The 23,287-nt window shown below is 40.9% G+C and overlaps 2 protein-coding genes across 2 annotated transcripts; both read right to left on the bottom strand.

Annotated features, from left to right (window-relative positions):
- Window positions 1-402: 402 nt before the first annotated feature.
- On the bottom strand, window positions 403-17,088 carry LOC122020082 (myosin-1-like). Its single transcript, XM_042577823.1, has 23 exons — window positions 16,105-17,088; window positions 15,324-15,425; window positions 15,088-15,231; window positions 14,831-14,981; window positions 14,718-14,745; window positions 14,290-14,455; window positions 14,023-14,086; window positions 13,902-13,915; window positions 13,733-13,817; window positions 12,214-12,317; window positions 11,994-12,132; window positions 11,219-11,337; window positions 10,985-11,137; window positions 10,804-10,893; window positions 5,135-5,212; window positions 3,578-3,736; window positions 3,293-3,496; window positions 2,538-2,743; window positions 2,323-2,458; window positions 1,835-1,964; window positions 1,583-1,729; window positions 1,423-1,502; window positions 403-1,331 (listed from the first exon to the last, which is right to left on the bottom strand). The coding sequence occupies exons 1-23, from the start codon at window positions 16,600-16,602 to the stop codon at window positions 657-659; spliced, it is 3,672 nt and encodes a 1,223-aa protein (XP_042433757.1). The 5' UTR covers window positions 16,603-17,088; the 3' UTR covers window positions 403-656.
- On the bottom strand, window positions 6,473-8,015 carry LOC122020083. Its single transcript, XM_042577824.1, has 4 exons — window positions 7,507-8,015; window positions 7,285-7,403; window positions 6,827-7,181; window positions 6,473-6,741 (listed from the first exon to the last, which is right to left on the bottom strand). The coding sequence occupies exons 1-4, from the start codon at window positions 7,853-7,855 to the stop codon at window positions 6,572-6,574; spliced, it is 993 nt and encodes a 330-aa protein (XP_042433758.1). The 5' UTR covers window positions 7,856-8,015; the 3' UTR covers window positions 6,473-6,571.
- Window positions 17,089-23,287: the final 6,199 nt, after the last annotated feature.

Raw genomic sequence — 23,287 nt, forward strand, 5'->3', positions numbered from 1 at the left:
AAAAAACAAGAAAAGAAAATTAAATTGCTGTCTTCTTTTTCTTTTGCTGTGAATAGAATAGCAGCAGGCTGAGGAACAGAGGAATCAATTATGATCTCTTTGATTGAATTAGTCCCTTCTGCACTCTGCTGCTTGTCCCCCAGTGCACTTAAATGCATACTGTCGTATAGCAAGCAGATTAAGAAGCTATTGGCTTGATCTTATTGGAGAATAATGAGTCAGTCTCCATAAAAGAATGAGAATTCAATGCCACCTGCCAATCCTCACACTTCCAAATCAATGAACAAGGACGTGGAGGAAAAGTGTCAGAGAGGCCGATGAGGAAAGGGAAACTTAGCAAGCATTGCAGAAGCGATCATATTTGGAATTTGTTTGATTAAATAATCAGAGATGAAGTAGTAGTTTTAGAAGATTCAAAACAATAATCATAAAAATAACAACAATGAAGGTTCATATAAGTGAATTTTAAACCTAAAATGGCCATACATGCATAAACATGGTGCTTTATGGCTCTATACAAGCTTGCTAATACCATCTTGATTCACTCTTTGCAACTCTGCATCAATACACAACAGCAGAGTTCTCTACGCGGAACATGAATCCAAATTCACTGGGACGGAATGAAATCGTATGATACTATTATCGAGTCAATTCGCTCATAGTATCCTAGAACTATTCAACCTCACCCACCATTTCCTCTTCCCCTTGTCGGAACCAGCATCGTCGGTCCCAAGCTTGTTTATGATCACCTTTGTCTCACGCAACCGTGTGCTGAAGTCCTTTTTCCACAGCTCAAAGTTTTGTTTTAGCCTCCTTAACTCCTTATCGGGATTCAGGCTAGCCTCTGATTGACCAGACTTGACCTCCACCAAGAACTTTGCGTCATCCGCAAACACCTGTGTCCGCTGATCAAATTCCTCTGCGAGGCGATTGATGACACTCAAGCTGGCACTCATGTCTCTGTCAAGCGTTCGGGAGACTGACCGTGGTGTTCCATTCTCCTCCCGTCCTCTGGACCTGGTGTTGTCTGCGCTGCCCCAACTTTGGTCCACAGAGGCATCAGAATTCCGCGCAGTATCATCAATGGCAAGACTTTTCTTTGCAGCCGAGAGGCTGGACTGCAAGGATACCATTTGCTTCTGCCATATTTCTTCCATGGATTTCATCTTCTGCTCATACTCCGACCATCGGTTCTCGTATTGTTGTAGTCGTTGGTGAAGTATGTCATTTTCTTCTTCTTTATCTCTCAGTGCGGCCTCAGATTTAAGAATCCTTCTTTGTAGTTCTGCCAGAACGGACGCCTTCACGATGACCTGTTCCGTTTCTCCTCCCTGAGAAAAATTATTCGAGACAACAAGATTAACCGGACGAAAAATGTACAAGTAGATATTGTGCATTTGGGACGGACAAGGATTCATTTACCTTTTTATCCCCAGAAGGTTTTCTTGCATTGAGTAATGCAATATCACCAGAACATCTCCTAACAAGCCAGCCTCGAATCACTGTTCAATTTCGTGATTGTTTAACTGTAAATTATCAAAGATGAAGAAACCTGACTGAACTAAAGCTCTAAATATGTTACCAGATTGGATTACTATTGAAGCGCTACGGACACTAACAAAGTTTTTGCGAGCAGCTCGTGATTTTATATTCCTCTGCAATACTATTGCAGCTCTGTGCCTATCAAGCAAACCAGAGTATATTCGCCTTGTCTTCTCACCTCGAATAACTGCAAGCCGATTCAAAAAGGTTCTGGTCATATTTTACAGATGGTATGAAATTAACACTTAGATATCTCCTACAAGATCAAATAATCAATCGCAGAAGAAATTACATGATTGCAACGTAAGAATTCCCCTTTTGAGCTCTCTAGCATAGCAACGAGCTTGATGGCCTCTAAAACAGCTTTGCACTCTTAAAATTCCATGTAAAGTTCGGTTTCTTGTTTCTTCAAGAACGCCAATCTATCGATTTAATGAAACACCATATGAGAAATCTGAAAAGATTAACAAAAAAAAAGAACTGCAGAATATAAATGTTTTGCCTTTTTTCCTATCCAATGACACTATTGATGTTCAGCTTTGCTCTCCAAAAATCTTTGGTACAAGATTTGTGATATTGCATAGAGAATCTTCCTAAGATGTCCCTTGTAAACCATTTCTTAATGGGGATTATGCAACAACATTCTTACTGGATTTGCTATTTTGGAAATGAACAAGTAGGGTTTAAAAATGCTTTAAAAAGAATAATTTTTTATGTTACAGTCAAAATACAAATGAAATGTTACAGTCAACCAACTTCGATATTAAATCTTCCTCTCACCTGTCCCGTTCGGAAAAACAACTTAGTATAACCAACTTGATACATCTCCGGATGAATGTTGAACTGTTTCAGTATTGCCACTGAGACACTTAAAGGATCTTGAGATGCAATGCTCTCAAGAAGAAGAAAACCATACCTGAAATATATAACAGTTAACAAGTTTTTGTAGAAAGGCAACGGGTGCAAAAATTGCATACGTAGCAATATAGATTTACCTTTTGGCAAACTTTTGGTGAGACATTCTGGTAGGATAACCAGATCTTGAGATACGAACAACTTCTAGAACGCCACAGCACCTAAGCTGCTGCAGAACAAGTCCTTGTTCATATTTTTCTGGATTTTGTGAGTTGTTTGGTTTAATGCAGCGTATGAAATGAGGCGTTGTATTCCCAAGCCTTTGCATCAGTTGAAATAGTTGCCCCTGAAAACAAAAAGCAAAGAAAGGATGAACATGATTTGATAAAACCATGAATAAAAAACAAGGGGAGAAAATTGTTAGGAAAAGTTATCAAGCAAATTTAACGAAACTATTGATAGATGTAACTGAGAGGATGATGAAATATCAAATAGATAATAGTAATCCAAATAAACAGTGACTAAATTCAATCAACAAAGCTGATGGTACATCATTAACCACCCAACTACTGACTGAAGCAAAAGTATAGACCTTTTATTAACCCCAAAATAGCCTTCACTAAAATCTTGGTTAAGAGTAATTGACAGTCTTAACCCAAGAAGATTGAGATTAAAAAAATGGTTTAGATCATCAGATCAATGAGATATAAAATGAGTGTTTATTCAGAATCAAACAGGCGATAGATAATAATCATATATTAAACACTTGATGCGGCAACCTTTGAAGATTTGAGCATGCTACTTTCTTTTACTCAAGTTGATCCCAGAGAAGGGACCTCTCAACCAATCATTCTTGTAGAGTAGGAAAATTATCAACTCAAAAACAAGGTTTTACCTTAAACTTTGAAGCAACACTCAACTTCTGGGAATCAGCAATGCCTGATCTAAATGGATTACATGCTATATTTTCAGATTGAGACAACATCTTTGATGCAAAATCTCGAGGAAGCGGGCATGTACAAGAAGCAAGGAGCTGAATGGAATCCATGTGAAGTAAATCTCTGTTCTTCTCCAAAAACCCAGTTGTATCATAAACAACCTAATAAAGCATTCAGAATCAAAAGCTTGAATAAACACACAGGGTTGTCAACTAAGTAAAAAATAGGTTTAAGATAGCAACCTCCCCTGCATAATGTTGTACTGTGAAAGCTTTGCCCCTTTCTCCTCTGAAGCAAGGGCGAGAATTCAGGTGCTGCTTCAGTTTATTTGCAAACGTAAGATCAGTTCCATTTGGAAAAGTGGATTCCTCATCCAAGAGAGACAATAATCCTAGGGGTTTCTGCACCAGAAGCATCTTAAAATGAATCATTTCTGAGTATATGAAATAAGAAAAGAAAAGAAGATGAGTTCAAGTTACAATCTTACAACTATGGAATATCACAGCTTATTAGAAAATGTGAAAAATGGTGTAACGTCATCATCACAGTTAAAGAAAACATATAATATGGGGAGAAAAGTAGAACAAAAAATTATATTATAAAATACAATTTTAGTAGTCATACATGTTAAAAAAAACACACTAAAGTGCAGCAGCCACAGATAACTCCAAAAAATATTATAAGCAAGGGGTAACGACAACATTGACATACCACACATGACGTAACAAAAATTCAGTGACAAGATAATCAAGTGAAAATCCATAGTCAAAATAGGGATTTCCTTTATTATTTGAACTCATTGTAATATAGCTTAAGATTCTACAATCAGTATCAAATGTTTCATTTTTCTACCAATCAATGTGCGGATGTTTTGATATGCAATTTCAAACGTCTAACTCTGCCAAAAACATCAAGGACATGTAATATAGCTTAAGATTCTACAATCAGTATCAAATGTTTCATTTTTCTACCAATCAAAGTGCGGATGTTTTGATATGCAATTTCAAACGTCTAACTCTGCCAAAAACATTAAGGACATGACCAATAAAAGCAATTTTTTTTCAAGTTCCTTAGATTTCAAGCCTATTCAGAAACATCATATTCAAATTTCAAAATCCTTAGTGTTCAAGACTACTCAGAATCATCATACTGCACCATCTGATTTTAACAGAACATCTTAGGAGCTTTGAACCGATCCTCCTCTTGATGTTTTAAATTAATTAACATAAACCACTTCATGTGAGGAGCTTCTTGAATCTGGTGTTATAATTGTGTGCCCCTTAGGAAAAACAAGAAAATTTTATGACTGACACAACTTAAGGCTTAGAGTACTAGAGTAAACCCAATATGGACAGAAAAGTTAAGACAGCAAAGATGAGAATGCTAAGGAATGTAAAAACAAAAAATACAAATATCAAGGGGCATTTAGGTGTAGCTCCAACACAAAACGATAGGCTGACTTAAGATGGTATGGCCATGTTCAAAGACAATTAATATAAAATGTTCTATGTGGCTCAAGTTGAATGGGTTAGGTTTGAAGATATGAAGAGGCAAGGGAGACCAAAGAAATCTCTGGTTAATGTCACTAAAAGTGATCTAAGATATATAAATATTACAAGTGTCATTCATTGGGACCAACATGTTGATGATTATTTGATCTTCAGATTATACAGCTAACAGTGTATAAATAAATAGAACAAGAGAGAAATGGCAAAAAACTTACTGGAGAAGGAAATGAAGAACACCCAATTTCAAAATCAAAGAAATAAATCTAAAATCTAGTGAAGGATATTGCATACTTTCTCGAAAAGATTTAAACAATCCTGATTATCCTCAAAGTCGACTTTTGCCCAATCTATGCCATCTTGAACGTATTCCTGGTAAAGGTAACAACATTAATATGTGTAAGCAGAACCAACAGGTTAAACACCTGAAATCGTGAGAAAACAATATCTGTTCATAAATCACAAAGCAAGTTTCCAGAATGCTAAATCATATAAGAATTGTGAAAGTATAGTTCAACAGTGTTGATCAACAATAACAACAACCAAGCCTTATCTCACTAGGTGGAGTCGGCTATATGGATCCTTTTACGCCATTGAGTTCTATCTCCTACTATATTATCATCTATACCTAAAGAAATTTTATTTTATTTTATTGTTGCTAACAAAGTCTTTTTTGGTCTTCCTCATTCGATATGTGTGTTTGTCATAATTTTACATCGTCTAACCGGAACATTTATTAGTCGTCTAAATACCATACCAGTATCATCTTAAATGTGTCTCTTAGATTTTTTTTCTCAATAGATGCAACTTCGACTTTCTCTCTAATGCTCTCACTTCTTATTCGGTCCATCCTCATATATCTATACATCCACCTTAACATCCTCATCTCTACGACTCTCATCTTCTGCTCATGTGCTTAAGTCATTGCCTAACATTCAGCTCCATATAATATAGCAGGTCCAACTGTGATTTTATAGAACTTTTCTTTAAATTTTAGAGGTACTTTACAATCCAAAACACACACTTTCTTCTCCATTTCAACCATCCTGCTTGTATTCTATGTAAGACATCTCTTTTAATCCCTCCATCGTTTTGTAAAAATAATCTTAAATATTTAAAGCTCTCGATTTCGAACAACTTGTCATTCCTATCTTAACAATTGTCTCATAAGTCTAATATTGCTAAACTTAAATTCCATATATTCTATCTTTATTCTACTAAAGACTAAAACATTTCCCTTCTAGTGTTTCCTGCCAAGATTCTAATTTAGCATTTACTCCTTCACATGTTTCATCTACTAAAATAATATCATCTACAAACAACATGCAGCACGGTACTGAATTTTAAATATGTGCACTGAGTTCATCCATAATTAGTGTAAAAAATTAGGGACTTGGAGCTGATTCTTGATGTAACCCTATCTTTATTGGAAATGTTTCAGTTACTCCACCTGAAGTCTTTACTCTGGTCGTTACATCCTAGTACATATCAGTGTTTTAAATCGCGTAGCGTTGGTTCATAGCGTTTTTGTCTTGTCATTGCGTAGCGTAAATAGCGTAGCGTATAGCGCAAGCTTTTCGTGCACGTCAATGTTTAAATTTTAAAAAATAAAATATACTTATATAAGTAAAATAAAAATAACATAACCTAAAATTAATCATAATAATTCATTACATGTCAAAATATCCCATACCAACAATTTAAAAAGTCTTATAATTAAAACAACATAACTTAAAAATAATCAGTATCATCCAACTCTATATCACTATCATCATCAATAGTGTCTATGGTTGGAAAATTTCCACTATCAAAAGTTGGAATTACTCCATAATTTTCAGCATCAAGATGATTATCTTCCACATCAACAAGACTCAACCTTGCTTGTTTGTCTTTGCTTCCACCTATTATATAAGAGATACAACATTTAAGAATCAATTATAGATGAAGTAGATATAAATAAATAATTTGCATATGCTTAGTGCTTACTTGAATTTTCAGCAACTCTTTTTTTTGAATTCGTAGGAGGAACTTCAACTATATCCTCAACATCTTCGACTCGCTTATCTGAGTCGAAAAGACTTTCAAAGGTAGCAGATGGCACACTCACAATAGGATCACTTTCAAATAATTCATCATCTTCAAGCCATTTAGTAGTTACGGGGAGAACTGGACCTTCTTTCTCAGTTATCCATTCATCATCTGAATTAATTTCATCAACTACAATGGGATCAATCTTGTCTCTCCTCCTAATACTTCTCTCCCTAAGCTTGAAGTTATATTTCACAAACACCAACGCATTCAACTTTGCATGTTCAAGCCTATTTCTCTTTTTTGTATGAATCTAATATTACAAAAAGAAAACATATATATATAAAAATAAACAATGATATGAAAATTATAAAACAATTAAAATTCAAGTAGAGTTAGAAACTTAGAATACTCACCGATTCAAAAGTGCTCCAATTTCTTTCACATCCCGAAGCACTACAAGTGAGACCAAGCACTCGAATTGCAAATGTAGTAAGCTCGGGTGTCTTACTTCCAAAACGTTCCCACCACGAGACTAATAAGTAATAACATTAAAAAAAATTACAAGAATGTATATAATTTTAAAATATGAATGCTAGTATAATTTTACAAGAACGGTTACAAGAAGAAAATTTTACCCGGAGTTCGCAACATTCTTGTTCGTTTTGCTATTGGAGTTCCAAATTCTCCTTCAGCTTTATTATACAAGTCCAATTGGATGTCGGCTTTAAGACGATCATCAGAAGACAACATCCTATCCATGCAAGTATACAATCCATCTCTAACTTCATCACAATAAGAAAATCTTTCTTCATAACGCAATTGTGGATTCAAATAGTACCCGACCGCGTGTAGAGGATGATGAAGTTGTGGAGTCCATCGTGAATCAATTTTTTTCCAAATGGGTTTGTATTTTCTGTCAACTCCCCCACAATTAAATTTTATTGTCTCTTTTGCCTTATCCATAAGTTCATAAATATATCCCATGGCCGATCTCTCCTCCGAATCAACTTCCCTTAACACACTTACAAGAGGAACAACACTCTTAACACAAAATGCAACATGTGGCCAAAAGTTGGGATCATTAATAACAATTCTCTTCACGACCTTCCCCTGAGTTGTTTGAGATAGTGGTGAACTAACCCAATCTTCGAAGCAAACATTTGTTCAAGTGGCCTTTTAACCTTATACATACTCGAAGAGTGAGAAATGAAGTAGCAAAGCGAGTAACACGGGACGGAGAATTTCTTTACCGTTTGTATACTTTCTCATCAAAGAAAGTATAGTCCCATGACCATAAAGGAACTTCACAACCATCTTAGCATGCTCAATTGTGTCAGAAAAAATCTTCAACTTTGCAATATCCTCCAACATTAGATCAATGCAATGCGCCGCACAAGGTGTCCACCAAATTCTATGTCTAGTCTCCATAATTTTTTTCCTCGCCTTAATGCAATTCGAAGCATTATCCGTGACAATTTGAATTACATTTTCCTCTCCCACCTCATCAACAACATCATTAAGATATTTAAAGATCAATTCCCCATTTTTAATAGAATCTGATGCATCAATAGATTTCAAAAAGAAAGTGTCGGCGGGACTATTTACTAAAAAATTGATCAAACTTCTATTCTTTCCATCCGTCCAACCATCGGACATAATAGTGCATCCATATTTTTTCCATGCCTTTTTATGCTCCTCATATATTAGGTTGATGCTATCAACCTCAGCTTTAAGTATCCAAGTTCTTAACTCATGCATTAAAGGAGGCTTGAACCCTCTTCCATATTCCGCAATGCCCTCAACCATAGGCAGCCAATAAGGATCATTCACAACATTAAACGGAAGTGCGGCAGAGTAAATAAAACGACCAATTCTACGCTTCACATCAACCAACAAATCTTTTTTGTATGTCGAATTTAGGGTTGTTTGTCGAGGTTCGGAACTAACAAACCCATGAAGAGTACATTTACCTTTTGATTCACCACTACCAAAACATCCAATTGAATTTCCCCCTACACTTCCAACTTTTGATGATTGCGTACTCATACTTTGGGGACCTTCACCGATCTCTCGTAACAATTCAGTTTGTTTACTTTTAGATGCTCTAATTTTGTCAAGTGATTCTCTAATTTCTTTCTTAATATCATCTGAAACACTAACACAAGGTGCAACCCCTTTATGAGTTTGAGCTAAATGTTCCTTCAAGCGAGTAATCCCTCCATTCGATATATGATGACAAAATTTGCACCGAACAGCTTTTTCCCCTTCATTTTGATAACAATACTTCCAACCAATATCTTTTTTATCTTTTTTTGATAAATTCGTAGACATTGCAAATTCTAACTAGACAATCAAAATCCTAGAAAAAAAAATCAGAATAATTAATTAATTAATTAGAAACAAATCAGCAAAAAAAAAAATCAATCCAGGGCATCTGGATCGATCATTACATCGATCCAAGGAATTGGATCGATCCAGCGATCGATCCAGGGTCGAACAGAAAGGATCTGGATTGGTCGCTGGATCGATCCAGACCCTGGATCGGTCGCTTGATCGATCCAGATCCTTCCAGGGTCGAACAGAAAGGATCTGGATCGATCCAGCGATCGATCCAGGGTCTGGATCGATCCAGCGACCCCTCCACATCCTATCTGTTCGAGCAGAAAGGATCTGGATCGATCCAGATCCTTTCTGTTCGACCCTGGATCGATCGCTGGATCGATCCAGATGCCCGACTTCTGGAAATCGCGAAATCGTTTTTGCTCCTTCGAGAAAAAAAACGAGAAGGAAAACCTAAACGAAGAAAACGAAAGGAAGGAGAAAAGCTTACCTCCAATCGCTGTCCCTCGCCACCACTCACAGGTCACCGCTCGCCGATCGCCGCCTGTCGCCTCTGCAGTCTGCCCTACCTTCGCCTCTGCCACAGTCACGATTCGACTCACCTTTGCCCTAACTATTGGTAAGCAATTTGTAATTTTAGCGCCCGCTATGGGGCGCTAGGGCATGATAGCGCACGCTATGTGCGCTATCGACGCTTTTGTCCCGAATAGCATGGGCTATTCGGGACAATCGCGATTCAGCGAACGCTCTGCAGCGTTCGCTGGTCGTAGCGCGCGATAGCGCGCTATGTAGCGCGCTATTCGCCGCTATTGAATACACTGGTACATATCCATAATTAGTTCAATATATGTTACGCTAACGAAATAACACATGTTAAAATGCATTATATGAATCACAACTCGCACATGTAGATACCAATCTAGCATGTCACGAATTTAGAAACCTTGATTGGGCCCTTCCTAAGGTTTAATATTTTGGGCTAAATAGTCAAGAAATCAAATCTGATATGGTATAAGAGCAGAGCTTATGTTTGAATATGCTGCAAGTTTAGTAATTAGAAAATGTATATCTCTTAACAAACTAAGCTCCTCCACATATTGGGTTTCCATTAGTCAAGTCAAACAACCCACCTACAGCTGAGGAACCATCAGAATATGGTGATGGCAACAAGGGCTATACATTAAATTACATGGCAACCTACAAGTCCAAACAAGAATCGGCCACAATGCACCTCTTGTCTTATACACTGTTTATTTAATGCACTCAATAAATTTTTCTTAATAACCCAGGTATCCAACTCTTAGTAATTAACTCAATATTAGCGTGAGAGAACGTTGTGGTGACAGATAAATGCACATTAGGGAAATAGAGAACATGAAACTCTACACCCAGAAAAACATTGGAAAACACTGAACAAACTAGTCTGTTGGTTACTTTGATATCAATCAGGTAAGATGCACAACAAAAAATGAGTTATCAATCTGATAGAAACCTCTTGTTTGAAAAACACAAAACGAGAGTTATTGGCTACCTGGACATCAGTTAGGTAAATTTCACAACAAAATGCAAGTTATCAATCAGATCAGAAATACCTCTTGTTCCAACTTGAACAAGTGACGATTAAAATGTTGCTGCAACCTTTCATTAGCATAGTTGATGCAAAATTGTTCAAAACTATTCTTCTGAAAAAAAAGGAAAAGAAACCAGTCATGAGGCAGAATGATTTAGCCAAATCGGTGGGCAGAAGATGTAAGTGATTTAGAAGACCATTACATCGAAAGATTCAAATCCATAGATATCAAGAATGCTGATGGATCTACCAGTGCGACGTTTGCCTATTCCAAGGGATTTATTAATCTGCTCAACAAGCCACCCAAACAAACTTGCATATATGGATTTTGCCAAGGCATCTCTTGTATCAATTGCCTATGGAACAGAAAAGAAAGTACCAATAAGATTGTCTACCATACTTCATTTGTTAAACCTTGAGGGGCAGAAATAACAAACCTGAGAAAGTGTAAGTTTCTGTACAATGTTATCATTGCCAACCTTCATCTTGTGCGTTGACAGGGATAACTTGAGTGCAGAGATAGTGCACCCGATCAGCTTAGCAACAGTTTGTGCAGCTGAATTGTATTGGATATTCAGAAACGGAATATAAATTACAAAAAAATAGATTATTAAGTAGAACCTACCAAATGATCCCAAAAAAAAAAAACCAAGGTCTACTAGACAAGACTATTGTATCAAGCACTCTAGTTGCTAAAACATATCTCAGATGGGACTAGTTTGAGAGTAAAGACTAATATGTGAAGACTGCAGGCTAGAGTGGAACAAAGCACGTAGTAGTATGTGTTCAACTAGCCTTCTATGTTAAACAGATAGCTAGAAACTATTTATTCAGATGTATCTGCCTTGAATGGTTACTCCGACCAATCAGCACAGGAATAAAAAAAGTTAAATATCAATCTATTGACAAAGAATACAAACTGGAGAAATGCTCAAATCAAAACTTGACAAGGGTCATTAGTGGGCCTACGGTGAAAACAATTAATAACAAATTTGCTGTGGTTCACAAGCCAGTTCCTTATAAACAGTATGCAAAGCACAAGCACAAAAGTGCACTCACTAACTGCCATGTGCACCAAAAATTACATACTAAAATATACATGAAAAGTAACAAGATTGAAGTTCTATATCAACATATAAAAAGTGCCATGATTTACTAATGACAAGCAAAACACATTTGGACAACTCGATCATTTGAATCAGAATACTATACCTTCATCTGCAACAACTTCAACATGATTTTCATTATCAATCACTGTAAAAGAGATGTTACCCAACCATAACACTGCAGCAAGCATAGCAAATACGCTCTCTTGATCTTCTTTGCTGATATGGACAACCTCCATAGCTTTCTGCAATAATCTATGATGTATTAACCAAGAATTTCTTTTCCTTGAAAATGGCAAGGTGTTCTGCACTCTTCGATGACATACCGTAACAAGATGGAACATTTCAGTATCATCAACCCCAGCAATGGTATAATGATTGCTCTGCTTCAAATATTTATACTCATCCACTTTCCTCATATTCAGTTTTGCTGAATATAGTACAGAGCTAGTTAACAAGACAATGATAGTACAAAGTAACTACATATTAACTTTCAGTTTGCATGAATACAAGCACAAAAGACAAAAAAGCAAACAGGACAATCTGTCTGTGTATATGTAAATTAAAATAGAATGAAATTTACAACTAGGTTATGAAAGAAATATTTAGTCTCACAGGCCAAATATCCATAATTAGCATTCTATATCAATCTAGGAATCATCAAAATGTATCATTGGCCAGTGAATTTTAGATGCCTTCATGATATGCAATTGCCTTCATTTTGTAAACTCATATGGTTACAATACTTTTAAAATGAACATGAAATTCTAAACATTAGAATGAAGTTAGAGTGTGCACATCTAAACAACAATTGGTAGCAGTTGAATATCTAAGCTAACTAACTGGAAGTTGAACATTGAGGAACAATGCAGCATGATATCTGAAACAAATGCATTGATATCTGAAATGAATAACATTTCTATGCAAGTTACTGGAGAGTTAGATGCAGCTCCATTGGTGTACCACCAAATGCAGATATTGTTCTTGCTTTGACATATAACACAACTTTGTAATATATACAATAAAACTGATAACTTTGTTGAATCACTAGATAAGATGCATAAGATATAGAAAATAATCTGTACGAACTAAATATCATTGGTCTATCTCAACAAACTAATGGAGTATAGTTACAAACCCACATCATAATGATAAACTGAATATTCCAAACTTTAGCACCTTGGACGAATGGTCCAGGAGCTAACAGACTAACAATATGTTTAGGTTTCAGCTGTCCCAATGGGGCCAACAATGATTAACACATCCTCTAATATCAGTGCATCACTTATAAGTCTTCACAACCTTAATTGTGGTTCCAGAGGGCTAAAAGGATCAATGCTGTAAAGAGAGTATAACGACAAATGAATAAGGCAACAATGACAAATGAGAATCTCACAAGTGTTACATTGGCAATCACTAACATCATTCATTGCAAACCAAAATGGATAAGGAAAAAAAAATACAAAAGGAGACTTATTCTTACAACCAAAATGCACAAACCCAACCAATTTCTTGCTAATTTAAGAAGACTAAATTGTTAATATTTCAAAAACTGTCAAGGTAAGGGACCAAGTTGTCCAGCAGCTGAACCCACTACTGGCCTTGATTATATTGCTTGGTGATGAGTCTATAACCAGATCATGCTAATAGATCTGTTGCTAACATCAGCAACATTATTTTTGGAAACAATTAACACTGTAACTCAACTATTTTATGCCCCTAGGGTATAATGCACATTTAATAGTACATTTTGTCATGTTTACAGGCTTACAGCTAGCCTTAAGGACACAGAGAACAGAAATAGAAGTTTACTGCCAAACTGAGGCAAAAATTTGGAATATATACCTTTTAGAGATTTGGGAGCACCAGCGCAGAGATAATAAAATATATGGTATGATCGCTCACCAACTGCGCATTGTACCACTCTTGACTGCATAAGCGAGAAAGGATTCGATATCAGTAATGGAGGACAAGCAAAATTTAAAAAAAAAAATGCATGAGGCAAAGAGAGTACCTTCTCAAGTAAAACTGCTCGCGCAAACAATAGTCATCATAAAAAATAAAGAAAATGAAGTTATTCAAGTCATTATGAAGGAACAAGAAAAAACTCACTAAAATGATTAGGGAAAACTTACATGTTTGAATTGAGGCACCAGATATTTTTCCAGTCACACTAAAATGAATTTCAATCAGTTTTCCCTGTGATAAGAAACCAAGATTTTGCAAAAGTCAATGGCTTTGGAAGAAAGCAGTACAGATTCTAGAACTAGAATGAGAATTATCGTGTCTTTTTTTATCATTTGCTAAATCATTAGAATTTCTAGCATATGTTGCAGTAAAAAATTTGGCATACATATCTGATAAACATGAGGCAAAGGCCAGGAATCAATAAATTCTCTTACAAAGCGACTGGAATTGTCATTTCTTAATGTTCTTGCATTCCCAAAGGCTTCAAGTATAGGATTTGTCTGTAGAATTTCATATTCGATGCCGCTACCTCCACCGAGAGCAGCCAAATATTGCATTGCTATTTTTGCAGTTTCAGTCTTCCCAGCTCCACTTTCACCACTACCAAACCAAATAAAATGAGTCATTCTCCTAACATTTAGAGCATCATAATCTAACTAAGCAAATAAAAGACCATATATTCAGTTAGCAATCTTTGAGAAAAAATACTGCAAAACATAGAAAAACTACAACAAAAGAACATAAATTAGTTGCAACATTATTTCATGAATTGTGATTCTCTATTTCACTCGATAGCATTTTTTTGTTATTAAAATAACACGGATCCTGATTTTCAAGCTCCAAACTATAACAATATACTAACCTTATAATAATTGATTGATTGACTTCATCTGCATGTAAAGAAAGCACATTATCAATCCAAAAACAGGAGAGATAATTAACAACTGCATTGTTGAAATCAAATTATACCCATACCTCGTATCATTTCACGGATAGCATTATCAGCTATTGCATAAACATGAGGGCTGTTTACAGATTTATTCCTGTATGCTTCAATGAACTCGTTTCCATAAAGATGAACTTTTTTGAATGGATTGATAGCAACTAAAACTGGTCCTGCTCTAGTCTAACTTGCAAACAAGTAAAGACATTGAAGAGGTCAAGACAAGTGAGAAGGCATTGAAACGTTAATTATTTGGGGAAGGTATATAGAAATGGGTACAAATACTCACATATATCATATCTCTGGAATACCTAAATTGTAGATTGTACAGCACTGATGGTTCATGTAGATAACTAAGTTGCATGAGATCATCAACACCATCAAGAATTTCAGGATTTGAAGGTAACAAACTTTCAGTGTTGAGCCTTAAAACCTGAAGAGCAAAAAAAATTTCACGATTATCAGACATAAAGGACAAGCACTTGGATATTTCCATTTAAACATGTGAGAACTTGAAACACTCACTTCACCATCAGGAAGAGATATTACAGACTCTGATCCAGAAGATGATATTATTGTTCCTAATACCCAATCACCATTTGAAAGTTGGCACCACGCTTGAAGTTTCTGGAAAACAAATATTATCACACTCAAAAGATAGCGTATTGAACATATTAATTATCAAAAATGTGCAAATTATGCCAGTAGTGTGATTAAATATAAAAAATAAAAAATAAATGTCACAATTTATAGTAATCAACAAAGGAGATAATTAAATAACCATGGTATGCATAACGGCTCTAAATAAAAATCTCAAATGTGAGCATGTGTGTAATAATAAACTCAATTCACAACCAAAATTATGAAAATTAATAAACAATCCTACAATCCAAGAAGTAGTAGAATAATGTAAAGATCATTGTATGCTTAGTCTATCTGCAGATTGAGTACATCAAGTCAGAAAAAAAAACAGCACTTGGTAGTGAGAGCATTCAAATATACACTAGTGAGATTAATATTAAGAAAATGGTAAACTGAGATTTGAGAAACTTTTGACCAGGAACTTAGTTACAAGAGAAGAACCACGAACCATCAGGAAGAACACAGAGAAACTTTCAAGGTGAATATCCAAGCATGGAGTTTGAAAGCATTGCAAAACGAATCAATAGTTATCCAATGTATCGTATCAATACCACAATATGCACATTGGCTCGACATTTAGCAAATTAAACGCAAAAAATATCAGTTAGGAGTCGGGTAAAGTATTTGGATTAATTAAAAGGAAAAAAAAAACTAAAAGACTGACCTTTTTCGCAACGTAAGAACTGGTGTCTCCCCAGTTCGAATCAGACCTCGATAAGGAGATCGCCGTGATTTTAGAAGTTGCTGAACTCGACGTCCTAACTTCTCTTTCATCTCCTGCCGAAGTTCTCTGCTCACGAGAAGTTGTCGTTGAGCTGTATGGTGATTCCTCATTCCCTTTCGCATCATCGAGATCCTTAGCTTCTCCTGAAGGTCTATGCTCTCGCGAACTGGATTTGGAACTGTACGGCGATTCCTCCTCCACCTTTACTTCCCCCGTAGCCTTCTCTTTCTTCTCCTTTTCATTCAGACTGCCGAATCTAGGTTCGCCCTTTTTGCTCTCGGCAGATGAAGGCGACCCGCCGGTGAACCTGTAATCCAGCGGCAACGATTTCACAGACTGCAGCAGGGCCGGCGGGCGGGGCTTCACCTTCGTCCGCTCCAACCGGGTTGGCTTCTTCGGCTCCCGCGTCCTGGGCGACGCCATTCTCACAGACGCCATCCCCAACCCGATCTAGAAGCCCAAAACAATTTTCTCGAAAAAAAGCAACCCCCAAAACACTACAGTCCGCCAGACTCTTCTAAAACCCAAAAATAATCACGAAAGCACAAACTGGAAAAGAATACAGAGATCCAAACTAACGATCTACTGGCCTAAAACGTCGCCTCGCAACAGGACCCCAAAATTTTGATTTTTTTTTAAAAACAAATAAACAAGAATCACTCCCAAATCTGAGGAAAAAAAGACAAATTGAAAGATCTGGTGGTCTCAGGACATCAAAAACAAAGGATCAGAAAAAATAGTAGGAAAAATGGATTAAACAGAAGGAAAACGAGAGCAAAACCCGGTCTTTTCTCGACTGTGAAGCCAGCAATCGATTGCTCGATCCAATATTTTTTAACCACCATATAAAATTCCCGTGGCTGTCACCCGACCCCGTCCCCCCTTTCTCCAGCTTTAACAATTTCGTTCGGTGGATATAATATTTCTGTTCAAATTATTTCCAATGCGAACTCTTTTTGGAAATTCATCCATAAAATGGTAACGGACAAATAACGTCTACCACCGAAAAAGCTTCGACGTCACATGACGGAGTTATCCACTATCTCAACTGAACGATTCATCCCTCGACAACTCCACGATCCACCGTACCGAAGTGACTTCAAAGTAACCAGTCAATTGCCAAAGGAGAGAGGTCAAAGATGGAAACATGAGTGCACATGCGTGTCTTTGACCAGGCAAGCGAGGGACAGAGGAGGAGATGGACTTGCTAACGCCGTCGGCGATCTGCATCCGGCGGTCGGAAAGGGGTTTTTAATCTCCATTTCCGGTGGAAAGCCGGCAAGGAAAGGACTGCCCCTGCCGGAGCTGTAGCCGTCGCCGTTAATTTTAACGGAATCCGTCAGGTCGGTGAGATTACCGCCCTCCCAATCATTTGCTTGTATTTATTGCGAATAAAATAGCTACCGTAATTAATCAACTAATTAAGGCGTGATCCCCTCGATTACACGCTAATGACGTGAATTTGTTCGACTTGTTAAGATGTTGATCCTCTCCGAACCAGAAGTCAACAGACGCTGGGCACGTGACGCTCCAAGGCTCGCTGATGTAGATCTCCAACTAGTGTCGAGATGCTCCGGCTATCCTGCACAGAAGTCGAGCCGGGAAGGGGATTCCCAGCGACGACCCTCCGACGCTCAAGTCAGGTAAATCACGATGAACAAGGTGGCTCCAGAAGTCTCAGAGTACATACCAGAATCCTTTGTCGATGAAACCTGAGGTTCTTTATATAGAGCTGTGAAAGGTTTGGGCACGCGTACCAAGGTGCATAAGTGTCCTCTATCCTATCTGTTCTTTCCTAGGTACGCGGCTGTCAGAAAGTTTACCTGACCCATATCGCTACAGTCAAAGCATGCCCTCGATGGGACAGCAGAATCCCCTGTCACAAGATTTGGAGCATGGCACACACGTGAAACCTACAGGTTGTCAAAGAAAGAAATCCTCTGGCCTTTTCCTTTGCTCCAAACTTGTAGTCCGAGCGGACAGATACCTAAACATCCGACCGGACATCCGCAGTGGTTTACTTGTGCTTTGTGGAGACTAACAAACAGGGGTGCTTTATGACTGCGGTCGGTCAAAAGGTCAGCTCGGTCCATGACCTTTTTAACTGAGCGTCGGAACCCCGATTTGACAGGGTGCCTCCCAACTACAAGTGCGAGCCGGCCGGGCCCCTCCGGATACTCGATTCCATCGGCCGGCCGGCAGTCCAATCGGACCGGCCGTCTACGGCCATCCGTCCGGTCGGACCACACTCTCCTCTGGGTGGGCGGCTGTTCCGGTGACTTCCACTTGGCGTTGACTTTGCAAGAAAGGGGGGGCCCACTCTTACTACCGGATCACTTGCCTTCCCTTCAAGTCTAGTCGAAGGAGGAGCATAGTCCGACTGACTGGACTGTGAGTCTAGCCGAACGGCTCTTCCATGCTAATCTTCTCCGCCCGGTCAGCGGCAGAGGAATCCTTGAATGAATCAATGATGGCTTTCGCCGGATCTCCTTGCGTTCCGCGCCAATCTTCGACATCAATGTCGATCATACCTTCATTAAATGCTCCGAATGATTGACTGCCACGTGGAGCAATGCCATCAGAGTACGGAGGCGGTTGCATGATATTTTGATGTGACCGAAGCAATTCGAAATAAACGGCTAGATGTATGCATTGATTCCCGTGACCTGGATCCGACGGTGGAGGCCGCCCGGCCCTCACCCTATAAATTCTTCATTTCCTCCTCACCTTCACACGCCTCCGTCACCTCTATTGTTGCTTTCTGCGCTCTGGAGCTCCGGCGATCTCGCTTCTGCCCTTTAACGCTATCCGGCGCCTTTCTTCGATCCCTCTTCCCCCAGTAAGGTTTTAGATCTCTCCTTTTTCCTTTCCGATATCTAATTCGCACTTCTGCTCTAGTTTTTGAAACTCCATTTCCTGGTCTTTGAAACTTCCTTTTTGATTTCTTCTGTCCCGATCATGGCCAGTTCTTCTCATCCCGAAGAACAATCTTTAGGCCCATGGTATACTACCATGCGATCTCGTTTCGAACAACGGGATTTTGATATTTTGGCTGACAATTTCGAAATCCCCGAGGATATCGAAGTTCGCCTAGCTGGTCCTGCCGCTCGGCCTCATAGACCACCGCGCGGCGGTTTCTGTGTCTTTCGCGACCAATTCATCGCCGGTCTGCGGTTCCCAGTACATCCTTTTATAGTAGACGTCTGTAACTATTTTAGCGTGCCGCTCGGCAGTTTAGTACCAAATACCTTTCGTCTGCTCTGCGGCGTTGTCGTTTTGTTTAAGATTCACAACATCCCCCTCCGACCGGAGGTCTTCTTTTACTTCTATTATCCTAAGCAAGCCGGGCACCTTTATGTTCCAAGCTCGGCCCGGCTTGGTCTTCTTCAATAAACTTCCAATAAACATTGGAAGGACTATTATTTCTACCTCCGCATGCCCAGTCAGCCAAACTTTCCGACCCAGTGGCAAGTCAGTCTACCTCCCCCTCCCGAACTGAAGAAATTCAAGACCCGACCGGACTATCTTCACGCCGCAAATGTACTAGCCGGTCTACGGCTTGACATCAACAAGCTTCTTCACGAGGGAGTGATGTACATTTTTGGGCTGAGTCCTATACGGACCCCACTTCCGACCGGCTTCGGTAAGAACTTTGCTTTGGCACTTGCTTTAATTGCTAACTGATTTCTTTTTCTCTTCCTGCAGCTGACATCGTCATGGACTCGGTGATGGCCGGCGTTCTAAAGAGAAAGGCAGCGGCGCTGGAGGCCGTGGCGGTATTCAGCCGGTCGGTTCTCACGAAGGAGAAAGCGGCACCCAGGCCGAATCGGCCGCTCAGGCCTCTCAACAGCAGGTGGACAGCGGCGCTACCCCTCCAGGGAACCAACGGCCCCAGGAAGGGTCCGTTCGGGAGGAGGATCAGCCACTGCAAAGAGGCGCCGAGTGGAGACTCCGCTACGCTCGGCTACCTCCGCGGTCCAACCCTCCGACCGGGCGTCTGACCGGACGCCTTCTGACTGGGACGAGCTGACTGCTCCGGTCGAGGCCACTCCGGTTGAAGCCACTCCGGTCGACACTCTCCCCCGCTCGCCGTTCGGTCCAACGTTCGACCATCCATTCGCGGTCTTCTGCGCCAGCTTCGGCCGCACAGTACGGGTTACTCTTCATCTTCCGACTGAAGAGTTGCTGCGCTGACCGGACAACCGTGCCCGAGCACACTATTACTTTGAAAGGGCCCCTCGCCGAGATGTGGGCCGACGCTCGGGCGCGCGTAGCACTCGCCAACAGCCACATGCAAGCGGCTACGGGGTAAGTTCTTCGTTGTTTTTGTTTTTGTTTTGCCTAAAATATTTCCGCTCGGCTTCTAACAACTGCGCCTTCTCGTTTAGGTGGGTGGAAGAGATAGCAGTGCCTAGCTATGGCGGACGAGGAGATAAGGCAACTGCAGGCGGCGGTGGTCCGAGCGGCTCCCAAGGACCTTCCTACTGGCTGCTGAGCAGAAGAAAACAGTTGACCAGGCCCACGCCCTAGCCGAGTCCGAGCGACAAGTCAAGTCGCTTGACACGAAGATAACTCTAGCCACCACTCGGAAGAACACAGCCATCTCCGATCTGGAGAAGAAAAACGTAGAGGCCCGGGGCCTGGAGTTGAAGATAAAGGAGCTGACGGAGCAGCTCGATCGGGAGAAGGCAGGCCGCTCGGCCGATGCGGAGAAGATTGAAAGTCTGAATGAGGCCCTCACAAGCTCCCAGGCGACATTCAAAGAATACCAGGATGCTGAGCCGAGCCGAGTCGCCGCTCTCCGACAAAGCCACATCCGATCGCCCGAGTTCTCGGAGAAAATTTGCGAGCGGATGTACTCGGCTTTCGACTTGGCCATGACGGCTACTATGACCTATCTGAAGTCAAAGGGCCTTCTTCCGGAGTCCACCAATATTCCGGGCGGCGATCAGGTGGAGCTTCTGAGCAACATTCCGAGGGACCTCTACGACTACATCGAGTAATTCTTGTAATTTAGCCGCTCGGCTGATCATGAACCCTTTTGTATTTAGGCCACTCGGCCTAAGGTTTTAATTTTAATGAAATGCTTTCCTTTCGTGTATTTTATCTTCTTGCTCTGTCCCCTTGCTAACACTTGAGCTGTCCGCTCATCTCCTGTCACATCACACCTTTGGAGAATCGCTGGAGTATTTTCTCCAGCTCTTCCGTTCGGCCGCACATAATTCTGTGTTGCTACCAAGAATCGCTGGTTATGAGACGATCCGAACCTCTCGATATTCAACCTCGGAGCTCGACGGTTAGCCTGCTCGGATTATTTATAGACGTCGACTCGTCTCTCGATCTTTAACGACGGTGCTCGTCGGCGCGGATATTTATAGCCGGTCGGCGCGGCTCTCGATCTTTAACGACGGTGCTCGTCGGTCTTCCGCTCGGAGGGTTTATAGACGCCGGCTCGTCTCTTGATCTTTAACGACGGTGCTCGTCGGTCTTCCGCTCGGAGGGTTTATAGACGCCGGCTCGTCTCTTGATCTTTAACGACGGTGCTCGTCGGTCTTCCGCTCGGAAGGTTTATAGACGCCGGCTCGTCTCTTGATCTTTAACGACGGGGCTCGTCGGTCTTCCTTCGGGGTTTATAGTCGCCGGCTCGTCTCTTGATCTTTAACGACGGTGCTCCTCGGACTTCCGCTCGCAGGGTCTACACGCCCCGCCTCGTCTCTTGATCTTTAACGACGGTGCTCGTCGGTCTTCCGCTCGGAGGGTTTATAGACGCCGGCTCGTCTCTTGATCTTTAACGACGGTGCTCGTCGGTCTTCCGCTCGGAGGGTTTATAGACGCCGGCTCGTCTCTTGATCTTTAACGACGGTGCTCGTCGGTCTTCCGCTCGGAGGGTTTATAGACGCCGGCTCGTCTCTTGATCTTTAACGACGGTGCTCGTCGGTCTTCCGCTTGGAGGGTTTATAGACGCCGGCTCGTCTCTTGATCTTTAACGACGGTGCTCGTCGGTCTTCCGCTCGGAGGGTTTATAGACGCCGGCTCGTCTCTTGATCTTTAACGACGGTGCTCGTCGGCGCGGATATTTATAGCCGGTCGGCGCGGCTCTACGGTTTAACGTCTGGGCTAGACGGCCGTCAAGGCTAATTCTGACACTTCCGTTCGGAGTAGCTCTTTGCCTTTCCCCCTAGCTTGGATAATGCCCTCCTGGCCGCACGGCTCAGGATCTACTTCATCGAGTATTTTGGCTCGGATAATATACATCCGTCCGAAGGGCACGGGGCCTTCGATCTTCGAGCGTTTGGCTCGACCCATTTACCTCCGGCCGAACGGCTCGGCGCTCGGCGTCGAGCTGCACGCGCTGGTCATTGTCCTTGGCGAGCAGCGGGTTGTAGTTGCCAAGTCTTCACATAAACCTCCCGTCGATCGGCGCAGGGGCCTCGCTTCGATGATAATGCCTTATATTCGCTCCTTTGACTTTTCATCTCTGCATTTCAAGTATTTAGTCGAAAAATGAAATACAGGGTGATTCAGTGATACACCTTTCACCCCGCCTGGTAAGGTGGTCGCGCTCCACGGCCTATCTAGCCGTCCGTCCTCGTCCTCCGGATAATACGCGGGAGCCTTTCGATGATTTTGAAAGGGCCCGCCCATGGCGACGTCGTCGACCGACTTGACTTTCTTCCGACAAGATCGCCGAACGATCGGGGAATTACGCTGCGGTTGTAGTTTTGCTTCATCCGTGACGGTAGGCCATAAGTCGAACAGACGCCTTTGCCCTCTCCTCTTCTACCAAGTCCACTCCATGTTTCTTCGTTCGGTGTTGTCATCATCATAGTTACGGATCCGGCTGACTCAGCGCGACTTCGACCGGAATGATTGCCTCACCGCCATATACCAAATGGAACGGTGTGACTCCGTCCCTTCTTTTGGCGTCGTTCGGATAGCCCACAAGACGCTCGGCACTTCATCCGCCAACTCCTCCCAAATGGTCGAGCCGAGAGCGAAGAATGGTTGGCGACTTCAGCTTGACCGTTGCTCCGAGGATAGGCCACGGACGTGAAATGTTGCTCAATCCGTAGCTTTGGCACCAATCCTCCAACATTTTCCCTGTGAACTGCCGCTGTTGGAC

The sequence above is a fragment of the Zingiber officinale genome, chromosome 9A (genome assembly GCF_018446385.1).
Source record: "Zingiber officinale cultivar Zhangliang chromosome 9A, Zo_v1.1, whole genome shotgun sequence".
NCBI lineage: Eukaryota > Viridiplantae > Streptophyta > Magnoliopsida > Zingiberales > Zingiberaceae > Zingiber > Zingiber officinale.

Bases quoted from the DNA above. Each gene is read 5' to 3' on its own strand.
- LOC122020083 (XM_042577824.1), bottom strand. From the start codon at position 7,855: ATGGGATATATTTATGAACTTATGGATAAGGCAAAAGAGACAATAAAA. The intron at 7,404-7,506 runs GTAAAATTTTCT...ATTACTTATTAG, and splicing joins AAGAATGTTGCGAACTCCGG to TCTCGTGGTGGGAACGTTTT. The intron at 7,182-7,284 runs GTGAGTATTCTA...TTGTAATATTAG, and splicing joins ATTGGAGCACTTTTGAATCG to ATTCATACAAAAAAGAGAAA.
- LOC122020082 (XM_042577823.1), bottom strand. From the start codon at position 16,602: ATGGCGTCTGTGAGAATGGCGTCGCCCAGGACGCGGGAGCCGAAGAAG. The intron at 15,426-16,104 runs GTCAGTCTTTTA...TTTGTTTTCCAG, and splicing joins GTTCTTACGTTGCGAAAAAG to AAACTTCAAGCGTGGTGCCA. The intron at 11,138-11,218 runs GTTTGTTATTTC...TCTGTTCCATAG, and splicing joins AGAAACTTACACTTTCTCAG to GCAATTGATACAAGAGATGC.